We start from the raw sequence: 16,068 nt of genomic DNA, 5'->3' as shown, positions 1-16,068 counted from the left end.
GTCTCTTGATGCCACGTGTGCCCTCATTAAATTCTAGCACAGCCAAAGCGCCGCCGTCTCCACGGTTCTTACTGATGCTTCGGGTGACGAACCACCATCGCAGCTCGAATGGTTCACGGCGGTTTTCGTCTGCAGGCTTAGGCCTGGCGAACGCACAAGCAGACGCTCAATTGCTGGCGATCGCCCGTGCTGTACAGGGCTCTCGCTTTCATGATGCGCTTTCGCTTCCTGAAGCTTCTCCGAGTCGAAGCCTTCCATGCCAGCATCTCCTGGTCACACCACCGGCCACCCGCTGATCGCAGTAAACTCACAGAAGGCAGAAAAGATAACAGATAGCAAGCGTCGAACACAACCAAAGCGGGAACAACTCCGAATGGCGCGAAAACAGCGTTGAGTGGTCACGTGGTTTATTTCCGCCAATCGCAGCTTCTATTTCGGTATGCCATCCACTCTGCAGCCAGAAATATGTCTTTCTTTTTTAATTTTTTGTTAGTGCCCTTGAGTATTATCAATAATGATATTCTGTCACTAAAAAGCGCAAAAATAAACTTTCTAACGTGGGCATTCCCTTCGCATTCGGTTTTTTGCCCGCACTGCGGCCGCGTCTTGAGAAGCGCATTCATAGACGCCTTCGACGGCAAATGCGTGCCACTGCCTCATGAGAAGAAAAGTTTCTTCTTTTCTACTGCTCACATAACAACCAAACTTGGTCAGAATATTATTCATTAAACCAGCAATCCAGCCGGCGCTCGAAGCGAGCGGACGTGTTTTTTAGCTCTCGGCTCCTTTGGCCGCTAGGCCTAAGGCTTCGACGCACCGCGGGCCCTCCCCATGGAGGCCACATGCACCGAGAACGAGCGACGGCCTGCGTTCGGCGGGAACGATACGCAATGCAGGGTAGGCCGCTCACGAATACGAGCGACATCCAGGGCAAGATCATCCGGCAACATGCGGCGGATGCAGGCCAAGATCGCGGATCTGTGGGACACGGTCAGGTGCCTGACGGCGGCGCTCATCACCACCTCAGCGAACCTCGAGTCCGTCAGCGGGGCCTTGGACGTGTCGCCGACGGACCCACGCGTTCTAGCCCTGAGGGACGCCATGGCGCTTGCTCACCAGACGCAGGACACCATGGCGGCTCACTCCCCGCCATTGCCGGCCACCCCTGCACCTCCCGCCGCCATGGCTACTCCTGGGGAACCGGCCCTGATGCCCTCTCCCCCTGATGCTGCTGATGCAGGCTCACCACAGACACCTGCAGCCGAGGGGAACACGTCTTTTCCGATGGACGAGTCGTCTGTTCTCCGGAAACAGCGCCGCTCAACGGGGTCCGAGGAGGAGAGGGACGAGGAGACCAACAGGGACATCGCGGTGGCCAAGCGCGAAGCACGAAGCCCCCAACCGTCAATGTCTCCTTTCCCCCTTCCTCCACATTCGAGGGAGGTGGCCTTGCCCCAGCACGACTCGGCTGCCAGCGGCGACATGGTGCCCTCTTCGGGAAGACTGACTCTTTCGCAAGAACCACATGGAGCCCTCCTCCAGCCTGCTGCTGATGCTGTTGCTGCTGGGGTGACGACGTCCGGAGAAACACCTGGCGCGACCACGCTGAAGCGTCGTCTGCTGGCAGCGAGCGTGCCCAACTCAGTGGCGCGCCGCAGCAATACGCCGCAGACGGCGGCGATGCTGATGCTGGGGCCAGCCTGGTACCGTGGCGCACCACCACAACCAAGGTGCAGCCTCGTCGGATAGCTGCCCTGGAGCGTGCCGCAGCTGCCGTGGAGGTCCAGTCCAGCCTGGTGGAAACGGTGCTGTCTCGGCCGGCGAACCGGTGCACCGCCTTCACCAGGGAACAGGGCTGGGAGATGGCCGAGGAGATCGGGCCCCGTGCGGGCGTCCTCGCCGTCCGGGTCAACACGCGGCGGAATGTGGTGGCAGTAGACGCGGGGAGCAGCGATGCTTTCCAGGCCCTGCTAGCCGCAGCCGTCACCAGCGGCGTGCAAGTCTGCGCCAAGGAGCCCCGTCCTAGGAACCAAAGCTCCGGCCTGGTCTTCGATGTGGACAGGCGCAGGACGGCGGCAGAGCTGCTCGCGGCGGTTGAGCCAACGGTGCCGATGGTCTCGGCGTCGCTGTCGGGCAGCACACTGGCTCTCCGTTTTGCGGCGCCGACACCACGGGCGTACTTCACCATACTCAAGCGCCGGCTCGCCGTCCGCCCCTGACGTCCCCGGCCGCTCCAGTGTGCCAAGTGCGCCAGCCTGGGGCATTCCACTGAGGTGTGTCCAGCTCCTGCCTGATGCACGCGCTTCGGCGGGCCGCACGAGACTGGTACCTGGGCGAGCAAGCCCGCTGCACTAACTGCGGGATGCGGCACGCAGCCATGGACCTGGCGTGCACCAGCGCTGGCAGCGAGAGCGCCACGTGGCCACTTTAATGGCCATATCCATGGCCCTTATGTCCAGGCGGGTGGTCCGGGCCGTCGTCCAGGCTGACACAGCGACCACAGCCCAGCAGCATCAGCAGGCGCCGCGCACGCTTTCTTATGCGCAGGCCGCCGAGGGAGCACCCCAGAAGCAGCAGCCATCGAAGCAGCTGCCGCGCCGGCAGCGGCAGCGGCGATCCGGTTGCCCAGCGTCCCGTGCAGCGCGGCCCGATCCTGCGGCCGCTTCTCATGGCCAGCACCCTGACGTTCGGGACGCGGAGATCGCGCACCTAAAGCTGGCGCGTCCATATGCTGGGGAGCCCCACATGCGGCTACCCGGCTACATCGGCTACCACTCAGCCACCATGTGCGAGGAACCCACCTGGGCCGCAGTACCCTGTTGTGGCACATCTCATCGCCCCGGGAAATCCAGGTGCGCAATATATGTGCGGCAGGCCGCCCAGCATACCCTTGTCGGCTTGGCGGCGGTGACATCCGATGCCCAGGAGTGCGTGGTGGTGACAGTGCGCGTCGGTGGTGTTGACACGTCGGTGGACAGTGTTTATGTGCGCCCAGCTGACGTGTGGAGCGCGCTGTGTTTTCGTGCAATGTCGCCGTGCTGTGCCCCGCGCCAAATCATCTGTGGTGATTTTAACGCCCACCATAGTGCGTGGGGCAGTGCGCGCCACTCTGAACATGACGACGACCTGCACGACGCAGGAACGCAGCTGGGACTCATCCCCCTTGAGCACCTGCGAGCCCACCTTTCGACGACACGGAACACCCGGCACTTGCATCGACATCGCCTTCGCATCCAGAGGCATCGAGGTAACATGGCTCCGATCATCATCTCCCTGAGGCTCGGATCATTGCTCCATCCTAATTGAGCCCACTGCAGTGGAGGCGCGCGCCTCAGGTACATACTCCATTACTAACTGGAGTGCGTTCAGGTGGGCGGTCGACGAGGCGGCGGCCACTGGCGCATTTCTTTTCAAGTCTGGTCCGGAGCGCAAGTAGCAGCCACCCAACGACCAGAGGTAAGGGCAGGGCAGCCTATACCTGATAAGAAGCTGCTTGATCTGCGCGAGAAGAGAGATCGCGCAGAGCGACCGGCGTGACGGGCGTGACGGACGGACAGAGCCGCCGACTGGACTGTCTACAACCGCCTGGACGCTGCTGCGCGCCGCCACGACAACAAGCTATACCGCCGGCAGTGGGCCTCGCTATGCGAAAGGAAGGAGGGAGATGTCAGCTCACGAGGCTGTTTACACCCTGCAGCGCATCGCCGAACCACGGGCAAACCCTCAACCGCTGGCCGCCCTCGCCATCTCCAGCGGGCCCAGCTTTGAAGAGCTGGCGGAGTGCTTTGCCGACCGGCTCGCGCCGCCCAGCCCCGCAAATGCAGCTAACATAGCTGCTCCTGAGAGCCCCAGAAGCGACGTCAGTCCCCTTCCCGTCACCTCGGAAGGTCCATGTGATGCGCCGTTCACCGCTGCGGAACTGAACAATGCGCTGCAGCGCTGCCACCGCCGCTCGGCGCCCGGACCGGACGGGGTGACCTATACCAGATGCTGCGAAATCTGAATGCGGAGCGACGACAGATCCTCCTGCAGCAGATCAACCTGGTGTCGGAACGCGGGCAGCTACCGGAGGATTAGCGCACCGCAGTCGTTTGTCCCATCCGAAAGCCAGGGCGCCTACCTACGGAGCTGAGCGGGTACCGGCCAGTGGCATTAACATCGGCGGCATATGGCGTTGCAGCGTCTGAACGAGCGAGCTGCGGAGGCTGATTTGTTTGACGAGCGGTAGACAGGTTTCCGTGGGATGCGGTTCATGGCTGATTCTACATCGAACGTTGTTACAGCGCTGGAGCACGACAGGGCGGCAGGCCAGGTTGCGCTGCTGCTGCTACTGGACGTCTCGGGCGCTTTTGACAACGTTCACCGCGCACCAATTCTCGCGGTGCTCGAAGAGGCTGGTGTGTGCGGGCGCCTTTTGCGATACGTTCACGGTTTCCTGAGTGGGCGCACCATGGGCGTACGGGTAGGGGGTAAGCTCTCGGAGCCTCGTCCGGTGGACTTGGGCGTGCCGAAGGGCTCTGTCTTACGGCCTCCCTTCCTATGAGCGGCCGGTACTATGTGTACATGTCCCTATACGCGGACGGCATTGCCCTGTGGTGCCGGGGACCACCGCGCGAGGCCGCTCCGCATGCGAGGATGCCTTCAGGGAGCACTGACCGCAATTGACACCAGCTTGCGCGGCCTTGGTCTGTCGCTGAGCGCGGACAAATCGGTGGCCCTGGCCTGCGTTTTCAGCACGCACCTTGCTCCACTGTCACTGGAAGGGACTCGGATTCTTTGGTGCAAATCGGTGCGGCACCTTGGCCTGGACATCGACTGGCGCCTTTCCTTCCGCCCCGCGGCGACCAAGGCCTGCCTGCAGATGAAGAGGATCACCGTCGCCGTGCACGAGCTCACCGCTCGAGGCCAAGGCAAACCACGCTGCGGCTATACAACGCCGCAGCTTTGGGGGCGGTGCTCTATGCGCTGCCGCTCGTCACAGTGCGCAAGCCGTGCTGGAAGAAGCTCGAGCTCCAGCGCTGCCAGTCCCTGCGCGTGTGCATCAGCCTGCCCAAAAATGGCGGTGGTTTAGCTCTGGTTAAACCTGAAGTGACGCGATATCTGCAGCTGGCCGAGCGGAACTTGCTCAGTTGAATTGCAAAGTCAGTCTGTCGCCGCTCCGTTTCGCTGCGCGTTTCTTTTTCATCTTCGTCCCACTTGACACAGCGCATGCGCACAGCTGTTGCAGCTCGGTTTTGCCGGCGCACCGCGCCGCCTGCAGCAGCGGCTGCCCCGCACCACGTGACCACCCCCATGACCACGTGGCGGTGGCGGCGTCGCCACGCCGTGGCTGCGCCGCCACCGCCACGCTGAAGGCTCGAAATGCTAGCGTAATGTAGCTATCGCTACAAAACTCGCAGTGCACCGCATCGTTGGCTGAGGCAGGAGCGTGGCCACTTGAGCTCCAAGCAGCGCGAAGGACACTGAATCACATCGACCGGCTTCATCGCGCACCGGATGGCGGCTCGCTGCTGCAGCGTATGCGCTTGCACCCGCGCTCACGAATGGGCACGGCGCTGCTCTAGTATGAGCAATTGACACAAGGCCCATCCCCCTACGCCCCCTGCGCGCCCTAGCCTGCTGCCTCGGAGGTACAGCGAGAGACCGTCGGCATCGCGGGAAAGCGGAGCACACCCCTCTGTGCTGTGCAGCAGGTGGCCAGAGCCGTCATATACGAGGAGCTCCAGGACCATCTCCTCGTGTACACCGACGGCTCAATGGCCCGCGACAGTTGCTCCCTTGCAGCGGCGGCTACCATCCCCGCCCAGCGACTGCACAGCCAGTAACACGCAACCTTCCTGGGCTCCTCCACCACGGCGGAGTTGATGGGGATCCGGCTCGGGCTGGACCTGTTACTCACCCTCTGCCCTCCGCCGCCCAGGAATGCTATGTTGTGCGACTCCCGCGTCGCCCTCAGCCGCCTGCAATCCAACGGCCGCGGTACCCCACTACAGCGGGAAATTCGCTCGCGCATCGAGCGCCTCGCGCAGAGAGGATGCGCCGTGCGTGCACAGTGGGTGCCCGGTCACTGCGGCATCGCAGGCAACGAAGAAGCTGCGGACCTAGCGACCGCCGCACATCAATTGCCTGCCAGCGATCTGCCCCTTGCTCTGGAGGACGTGCGTGCGGTCATCCAGGACCATCTACGAAAGCAGCACCTTGATCCACGCATCGCAGGAGGTGAGCGCATCGACAGCATCACCGGCTGCCGCGCACTTACGCGGTTTCGACGTGCAATGACCCGCCGCGCGCGCATTGGCTGCGTGTGGCCCGGGGAACAAAAGGGAGCGTCACGGAATCGCGACGAGTGCTGTGTGTGACGGATGCGGTGCAGTGGAAACACTAGAACACCTGCTTCTTCGCTGTGCCGCGTTTGCCGATGCTCGTCACGATACGCTCGCGGCCTATAGGGCGCAGGGCATACTACCAGACTCTATCAAGACGCTATTGTGGCCGCAGGGCAGTGCGCGCACTCGTGAGCGAACTTTGGTGAGCCTCTGTGCATTCCTCGAACACACGGGCTTGACGTCCCCTCTGTTCTCCGTCAGGTAGTTACACGCAGTGACTGAACGTTCCGTAAGTGGTACCTAGGACGATTAACTGGACGCCCCACTCCAGTTCTAGCCAACAGAGTGCTGTGCGCGTGTGTTTTAATTCCTCTAAAATGAACTAACCACGCGCGTAACCTGGACACATTTCTTATTGTGTAAATTGTCTGTGTATATTACCTCTCCTCCTATCCTCTCTTCCTGTCCCCTCACCACTTTCACTTAATTTCTTCATTTATGTCCGCTGCCCCAGCTCAGGTGCTTCAGTATCGATGGCAGATGCCGGGGCCAGCAAAAATCTTTTCCGTCCTTTTTATTATTATTTTAACACGGCCACTTACTATTACTAAACCAGCAATCCAAAACAACTGAAACTTAAAACAGTATTTTTTTCGGAAATCTGCATTTTAGCCCCGCATCCCCTTGTAACACGTTGAATTTAAGAATGGAAATGCTTAAAACCTAAGTTAAATTGTGATTATGAGGTCGCCGCATGACTTCGACATCATTGTGACTTGTAAGGACGTGAAATAAATAAAATGCGTTGAAAAGAAAACCGCGGTAATTGGTCAGCTGGGACCCGCCGCGGTCGTTCAGTGGTTAGAGCGCTCGGCTACTGATCCACAGTACCCAGATTCGAACCCGACCGCGGCGGCAGCGTTTTGATGGAGGCGAAACGCTAAGGCGCCCGTGTGCTGTTTGATGTCAGTGCGCGCTAAAGATCCCCATGTGGTCGAAACTATTCCGGAGCCCTCCGAACGGCACCTCTATCTTTCTTCTTTCATACCCGCCTTAATTCCTTCCTTTAAGACGCGGTTCAGGTGTCCGCCGGGATGTGAGGCAGATACCGCGCCATTTCCTTTCCCCAAAAAGCCAATTTTCCTATTTTAATTCGTTGGGAATCGAACTGATGACCCTTGTAGGGTGAGTCAAAGGCGCACCTCTAGTCGACTGTGGCAAGTTCGTGAGGCACAGCGCTTCACACACGGACACAACACAAAACACGCCGACAGGCGCTTAATCACAGCTTTATTTCAGAGGGCCGCCAAACCACTCAGATACACCCTCAGAACAAACGCCCGCCAGGGACAATAAATTTAACCCACGTGGCGGCAAGGGATGACAGGGCAAAAGGTAAAACAACAAAAGATAAAATATGGTTCAGGGATCCTACAGTGGATCGGACCGCAAGCCAAGCTCACTTATCACTGGAAAACCAACAGGGAGAGGGAACAAAAACAGGGTGATAACGTAGCAAAACAATTCTTTACAGCAGCCAACAGTATCGTCATGTGGGAACCGAAAGAGAACATAGAGCTAAAAACATAAACAGTTAAACCTTGGTTAATACGCAGAATGGGACGAAGGCATGAAAAAGTGGTTAGGATCATCGGGTACGTAAACGAAGAAAACCGTCCATGAGTAATTAGGTACTCACCTACGGGGCAGAAACGTGGAGGCTAACGAAAAGGGTTCAGCTTAAGTTAAGGACAACGCAGCGAGCCATGGAAAGGAAAATGATAGGTGTAACGTAAAGAGACCGGAAGCGGGCAGAGTGGGTGAGGGAACAAACGCGCGCTAATAACATCCTAGTCGAAATCAAGCGGAAGAAATGGGCTTGGGCAGGGCATGTAATGCGAAGGCAGGATAACCGCTGGTCTTTAAGGGTAACGGAGTGGATTCCAAGAGAAGTCAAGCGTAGCAGGGGGCGGCAGAAGGCTAGGTGGGTGGATGAGATTAGGAAGTTTGCGGGCATTCGGTGGGCGCAGCTGGAAAAGGACAGGGAAAAGGACAGTTGGAAATGGACAGGAGAGACATGGAAGAGGCCTTTGCTCTGCAATGGGCGTAATCAGGCTGATGATGATGATCACATTTGTTAAATTTCTTATTCCTTGTGTGGACTTTGTCTTTGAGGTATATGTGAAGGGGTTCAGCTGCCTTGTGGAATGAAGTTGATGTTAAGCGCCTCTGCCGTCATGCTTTTTGTTACGTCCTTGTGTCTAAGTGCTGTCGGTCAGTATGATGTTGTGTTTCAGCGCTATTGGCCAATTCTGTCGTGAAAAGATGAGAACAGTTGAAACATCGCATCATGGCGGGACACAGATTGCGCACCACAGGACACAGTTTTCGTAGATCTTGCTCCTGCGGCGTAAATGACCACTGAACGCGTTTCGAAGTCGTTGCAATGAAATAATGGCAACCCATCTATTACCGAAACTGTCGGTAGTAGCGGCTGGGACCTTCTGATTTGGGGTTTGTGGACGCAGTGCAAGGACAAACAGAGAGAAAACAGGGATTAAAATCTAAGGCATTGGCTCGCAACTAGATCCTAAAGTTCATCGAAAAAGTTATTTCACTGAACATTTCGCACGTCTGTGTCGCAGGAAATGCATGGGGTCGCACTCATGTGCTACTTCATGCAATTCCACCACATTTCCATGCAGTGTAGTACGAGATTTGTTTCGGTATTTATTTTCTGCTTATACTTTCGGCGAGGGAGCAGTAAAACGCTACTGACGCGTGCCATGCCTCTTCAGCAAATGGCGTCCCGTTTCTTCCGAGCGACAAATTTTGCGCCCGGGGCGCTACAGTTGATCGAGTCGCCACGCTGCCGTTGTCATGAAGGAGGCCGTCCGCTTATAGAACTTTCCATTCCCTTCATCGGTCTGTCCATGCCCGCTCCTTGCAATGCTGCATAGAAAGACAAAAAAACGCGAAATATTGTTCCTTCCGCTAACTAAAATCTATTAGAGCGTAACAGCACTTGGACGTCTTATTGTGTTTATTTAAGGTATTCTGTTTGAGTTCGCAACGAAAGTAAGGATCCCGCTTTCCAAACATCTAACCGACCCAGGGGACCTCGAACACGAACACTACATCCCGGATGACCTGTATTGAAGAGCTGCACAGAAGAGCTCTTTCTGGCGGGCAAGTTTGGTACTTCGAAGGTTCTTCAATAGAACAGATGAAAAAAATAAGCTTTTAAAGCTTGAGAATAAGGGGAACCAGATAGTATACGGCTGAAAGGAATATCATCAAGGTGTATTGGAATGATAATGGGCGCAGCGTTTGGGGGTGTCAAAGGGTTCAAGGCCTTTATTTATGCGGACAAGTCAAGGGAACAAATGCATGTTCGTCCAGCAAGACGAATTAAACAGCAATGCTCAAAGCAAGTAATTTTTCTGAAGCAAGGGGGTTCCAAGAGGTCGCCAGTGAGCAAAGTTATATATTAGTGCTTAAACATATAAAACGACAAAAGAGGGAAGGGGGCGGAGCTCCTTAACCAACTAAAAAGACCGTAATTTGAAACAAAGGAGGGTGAACGAGGCTTAAGTACCAAATATAATTTCGTCACTGAAAACAATGCATTGTATTCAGCGTACGCAGCGAACATATAGACACCCTTTGCTGTGCTGAAAACTTCCTTACTTCTTTTAAAACTAATCGCACCCATAACCAAGCTGCGATCATAACCAGCAACTGCCACGATGAGTGTGATACTGGCTCGCATTGACTCAAAGTTCACGAACAAACAAAGGCAAAAAAAATGGTAGTGAATAACTTCGTTATTCAACGGTTATACACCTGATAATACTATCCACGGTCTCTCCACAATGGATTAGGCACAATCTGGCACTGCATAAACAATTTGAAACTTACACAGGGTACAAAACCACTAGGCTTTCCAGTGCGTTGTTACGAAAGCGCTGGCTACATCTCTATAGCTACGAAGAATAAGAATCTGCAAGCATGCGGGAGGAATCTGACGTCTAAACAAGGAATTGTTGGATCAGGAGCACAGTATCCGCCGCCTTTGAAGTCAGAGCCGCTCATTTCAAGTCACCGATTTAAAGCACATTGTTGGCGTGCTCGTGCCGACGGTTATTTGAACATCGTCAGTTCTGGCCAGCACAGAAGCCTATCTGATACAATGTGGATGGTCTGGCGGCTAATGTCTACAAATTTCTCAGTCATGCTTCGAAGCTATGTTGTCCAGATTGGACAATGTTTAAATAACCCTCTGTTCGAGCACGCCACCAATGTGATACGCCCAATGCGTGAAAAGATCCATCTACAAGACAGCGACTTCGATGGCGACGGCCACTCTGTTCATAATTTCGAGAGATATCTGTGGTTGTTAACAGTCGTTCAACGCAAATTACACATGAACTACTACGAGCACTGCAGATAAATATTATAGGAGGTCACTGTGTAAATATGCCACTTATGCTGAGCTGGGAGAGTTGGAGAGGATGAATCTAGGAAAATTCAGCCCAACGAAGGGACGTTGTACTCGTCCCTTTGTTGCGCTGAATTTCTCAGATGTAAATACGCCGTCAGGTGCTGTCTCGAAAAAACAAGATTCGCTGTATATTCCCTATCCGTATCACGACAGAGCTTTGGTGTTCGGGTTTCATCTGCAAGCCCTCTTTTTGTTTTGCTTTTTTTCCTTACGTGTTCCTAAATATTTCGAACAATGTTTAAACTACATATTAGTTCGAATTACAGCTTCGCTGCTGTGTTTACTAGGCGGTGCCTTTCTCCTCACCTTATGTAAAACACAGCTTACGAACAAGCTGGACCCATACCTTACTGAACGGTCAAAGCCACGGCGACTAGCAAGGCAAGAAAAGACGATTTAATATGACGAATGTAATTCTGCATGCTCACATCCAGCCCATCTCAAACTTTGTTCTACTGCTAGATGTCGTCCAAAGAACGAGGCTCAAGCGTTCTCGACAAGTGTTTGGCCCTCTGTACACCCGCCGCCACAGCGTATTGAAGATGGATCTAGAAATAATTTAGCATTTTTGCATGCAGGGCGTATTCCTTGAGGTTTATTCATGCACTGCATAGTTCCCATCATGATAGTTAGGCCGCTTATATATCTATTTCAGGATGCATGGGTTAAAGAACAGCAAATGAAATATTTTAGACTTTTTTCTTCCGGGTGCATATGCGGAATGCACAGAAACATACATGGCAGGGAAGTCAGTTAGCATATCCCGAGACATTCAGAGCCTTTCAGCCACAATTAGGACAGGCAGCCGCCGATATGCAAGAAGCTTCGAGGCCTCAAAAAGACATGTGGTTGTTAGCTTCCTCAAAGTAACAAGTCTGAGAGGTACGTTTTCTGGTGAAGAGGAATAGGAGAGTATATAAGCCATATAAAGACGACATTTTTCAAAATTGGTGAAAATAAAAGAAATTTTACAAATAGTTGCAATGTGACAAATCATCAGCCGTAGTAGTTCAATATCTATGGAGTTTATCTGCATATGACGAGGTTGAAGGACCGAAACACAGGCCGCAAAAGTCGCATTTTGATGGAGGCGAAATACAAGAATTCCGATCTGCTAAGTGATCTCTGTACAGTCGGGGACATTAGTCTCTAGACCACATCGTCCACGAACAGCGGGAATAACTTCATAATTAGCCACAGGTTGGAGACCACTATTCTGTAGCTGAGAGTTAAAATATTCGTTCACATCTAAAAGCGTGGACTTCAGACGACAAATAGTAAACTTATTGGATTCGCTTGCGGATCATGCGGCCCAGAAACTTCTGTCCCCGACTCTACATGTACAGAATCGGAAGATGTCGACATTAAATCGGAACCCTTTACTGCGATTTCCCTGATAGCGTGTGCAGCTTCGGGATGTTAAGATCAGAATGCTCCTGAGGACTGGTACTGGAAAATGTTTTCAGTGTAAAGAACAACGAAATCGCAGGGAGGGCAGCTATCGAATGACGTTTAGTGCCGTAAAAATACTCATTGCCAGCTACATTTAGGAACTGTGTTCCTATCCAATGGGTATGTTCAAAAAGAACCTTTTTTATCTTTTATAGGATCTTTCATAAACGTAGCAATTACTCCACGCCCGTTTCGGGGTGGCGTTCAAAAAAAGCAAGAGAATTCATGTGAATTTCAACAGGCAGTAAAGAATTTTTGTGCATTCGTTAGCAATAGTTACAGAGCAACGAGTGTGCGTAAGCACGCATCTGAGCGAAGACTCGGGTTTGATTTTTACAACCTGCTCAGCATTCGGAATTTAGTAGCAACACCTATTTTAGCATGTTTTAAAACCCCGATTATTATGTCCTTAGAGTACGAAAACAACCAGTGACCCGCTTTGCGTTCCGGCTTTATAGAGCGTATACCGTGAAATATCGAGTGTTCTGTTCACGGTAGAAGCGAAAGCTGAACTATGTATTCGTCGGCGAAACTGCTGAGTGCGCCGCGGGCGTACGCACCATTAGTTATGCCTATCCAGGGCCAGGGTGTGTGCTTGGTGCTGCTCGTAGCATCGATTTCCTGGGCTCTGCGAGGAGCGCCGTGCTTGGTCCGATGGGAGCCACTGGTCAGGAGCAGCGTCACGACCAGCACGGTGAAGATGACCACCGTGGCGGCCAAGCAGGTCCCTCCCGTGAGACGGCGCTCCCAGCGGTTCCACCGCGATCCGCCCTCGAAAACAGGCTCAGGCCTGCAACATATTTTTTTTTTTCAGAACTAAAACAGGCAAGCATATTGCCACTATAGCACCATAAAAGAGCCTCCCCTGGCACCGTTGGAAATGCGAAGCTCTCGAAGAGGCCACCGTGGTGGCGCAGTGGTTGTGGCGCTCGGTTTCGGACCCGAAAGACGCGGGGTCGATCCCGGCCGCGACGGTTGAGTTTCAATGGAGACGAAATTCTAAAGGCCCGTTTACTGTGCGAAGCCAGTGCACCTTATACAACCCCAGGTGGTAGAAATTTTCCGGAGTCCTACAATACTGCGTTTCTCATAGCCTCAGTCGCTTCGGACTATCAACTGTCGTAAACCCACAAATCATTTGGCTCTCGAATTTTAGCAAAAAAACATTTGTTTTTTTTATTATTATTAAAAAGGTGAGTAAAGTTACGGCAAAGAAACATGGCACACAGCCTTGGTTCAAAGAGAAACTAATTGATTTTGTTCTCACGCATCATTTTTTTTATTAAAAAAACACCAGGGTTCACAAGCTCAGGCTAGGAATCCTTCTACGAACAAACCAGTACAAAACCAGAAATGGCCTATTTTCCGAGCAAAACGTTCGTTTGGGATTTTCGAGTACTATTAAAAATTTCTAGGCAGCCAAAACAAAAACGAGGGGCCAAGCAAGAAAATTACTACCAATATTATGGTAGTGGTTATCTTGCAAGCTAGTAGACATCGGAGCCATTTGTCCACGAAAAAACTAATGGCGACGTTCTGGAACATTGAAGCCGACCTGAGAAGCTCAGACCGCTGCATACATAACACTCACGCCACCGCTGACGTGTGAAATATGATATCCGAAATATGAAAGTCATAATATATGAGCAATATTACTATGCATATTAAGAGTAGGCCCAGGAAGTTAATAAATGAAATGAGAACCAAATAGAACAGGCAATATGGCCGTGAAACCATTCCGTCTACTTGGAGTGAAGGAGACGGAGCCATTCCTCTCGAAAGACAGAGCCGATTTTAATCTTGAAGGTTTTCAGAAGTTTCGTGTTCTTAACAATGAAAAAAGCTCCCCTACTCACGCTTGCTCGATGTCCATCGGGGTGGTGGCTGCATCACGTAGAGACAGCGCATTCCGGACCTGAAGCGCAGCCTCCAGAGATCGACTGCCAAGCCTCCGTGCCCGGCCCAGGAACGTCCGCTTACTGCAAGGTCCACGCAATGCTCCTTCAGCAAAAGACGTTGTGTTCGAAGGAACTTCAAGATCACTGCCTTGGTTTCGTAGGATTTTTCTACCTATATATGAAGGAAGCCAACAGTCATCAAAATCGAGGAAAGCATGGGTAAGTGTTTCGATTTCTTTCTATCCATTTTTATGTTTATTAATCGGGAATTATTAGTGTAATCATTCATGGCTGAAAAATAATAGTAAGCACTTTAAAAGACTCATCGTCGAAGTTTGAGTACATCAAAGTGCCTTTATTTAGTCTGCGGTTGTTTTAGACATCGTGTGCCGTGAAGCCTTGAAGGCTGCTGTTAGTATATTTCTTCGTGCATTTCAGAAACACAGGACGGAGGGCTTGTGGATTAAAAGCTTTTATGTTCTCTACAGGCATATCTCGCAGATAAAGGCTAGTTCGTATGCTCGCGCATTCATAAAGCCTCAAGATACTTTACATCAAATGACACCTAGCTCTTATGAAATTCCTTTAAAACAGTAGAAAGTCACTCGCGTTCTCAATGTCCTCGGCACACCCATCTCTCCCATTAATTTGGGAGTTTGGACGGCAATGCAGCTTAGTTTCTGTAATTAAATCGGCTCCATGAGACTATTCCTTTAACTTCGATACGAGTGCAGCGGCTTGCAATTCTTCGGAAAATACTGCAAGCCTCGCCAAATGTTCCATTTGTAACGGGCGTCCAAACATACTTAAAATACAGGAAAGCTACGAAAAATTTTAATTTCTTAGCAGTCTGAGAATTTAGCCACGACATGAATGGTGTACCCTGCATTGCCCAGGTGCGGCCTGCAAAATGTAACCTTAGACGCCAGACAGTACCTTCAGGCAACCACCAAACTCCGCTCTATCGACATGACTTCGTGATCCAAGCAGAAGTGTGGGTATCTAACTGCGCACACCGGTTAGCAACCAGATGCGTTCCTGAAAAGGATATCAACAGACGTCTCTAAAGCAACACCAACCCATGATAATGCGGTACGGGAACTGCACAGAATTATAGTGCTTGTGCGAGTGCGACTTACGCGGCCTTCGACGGAGCCGGTGCGGCCACGGTCGAACTGCCGCTGCTGGACCGGGCGGCCTCCATGGCGGCTACGTAGCCCACCGGGCACCCCCTGTTGCGCCCTGGCCCAGCCCACGACTGCTTCTTTTACTTCTACTTCTTTTGGCCCACAAAGAGGTACCCAATCATCTCTCATACCCAGCAATTTTGGACAAAACCATTTCCGAACGGGAAAGAGTTTATGAGCGCGATTTCTCATATATTGTGAAATGTCATATCACCGCAGATCTCCCGTCGGCAGGCTTGCATTTTATTTCTATCAGCATTTTTGATATCGTCAAAAGCGTTTTACAGTGGTTTTGTCCGGCAGTCTGAACTGCTCGATTCGACCGATGGAACAATTTTAAAAGGACGATTTTAGTGCACATTGGAGGAGGGGACCATTACCTTCAATATTTTTAGAACAGTACGTCACGATTTCATAATCTTCAAATTTTTTGCCTGAGAATGTTAAACATGGCTTCTTTTTCTGCGGTGAACTGCCATATGAGACGTCACACAAACAACATATAACCACAAGACTGCATCAGCAATGTTTTTCTATTCTTGTTCATAGCACCTTCGTTTGCATTTTGCTCCTTGTTTTTTTGTTGTTTCTTCTTTCTTATTTAGCATGCCTGTCTATCTACCCTTACAAACTGCCGTTCAAACTCTCCTGGTCAATATGTTTACGGCGTGCCTCCTCCTAGGCTCTCTTCTCTCTTGTGT

At 52.4% G+C, this 16,068-nt stretch overlaps 1 protein-coding gene across 1 annotated transcript; it reads right to left on the bottom strand.

Moving 5' to 3' along the window:
• Positions 1-9,044: 9,044 nt before the first annotated feature.
• On the bottom strand, positions 9,045-15,445 carry LOC144105318 (uncharacterized). The gene is made up of 4 exons (XM_077638454.1): positions 15,320-15,445; positions 14,139-14,261; positions 12,843-13,072; positions 9,045-9,278 (listed from the first exon to the last, which is right to left on the bottom strand). The coding sequence occupies exons 1-4, from the start codon at positions 15,382-15,384 to the stop codon at positions 9,205-9,207; spliced, it is 492 nt and encodes a 163-aa protein (XP_077494580.1). The 5' UTR covers positions 15,385-15,445; the 3' UTR covers positions 9,045-9,204.
• Positions 15,446-16,068: the final 623 nt, after the last annotated feature.

The sequence above is a fragment of the Amblyomma americanum genome, chromosome 9 (assembly GCF_052857255.1).
Source record: "Amblyomma americanum isolate KBUSLIRL-KWMA chromosome 9, ASM5285725v1, whole genome shotgun sequence".
Classification (NCBI taxonomy): domain Eukaryota; kingdom Metazoa; phylum Arthropoda; class Arachnida; order Ixodida; family Ixodidae; genus Amblyomma; species Amblyomma americanum.
The sequence above is the reverse complement of the archived record's forward strand: the minus strand, read 5'-3'. Positions and strand labels throughout refer to the sequence as shown.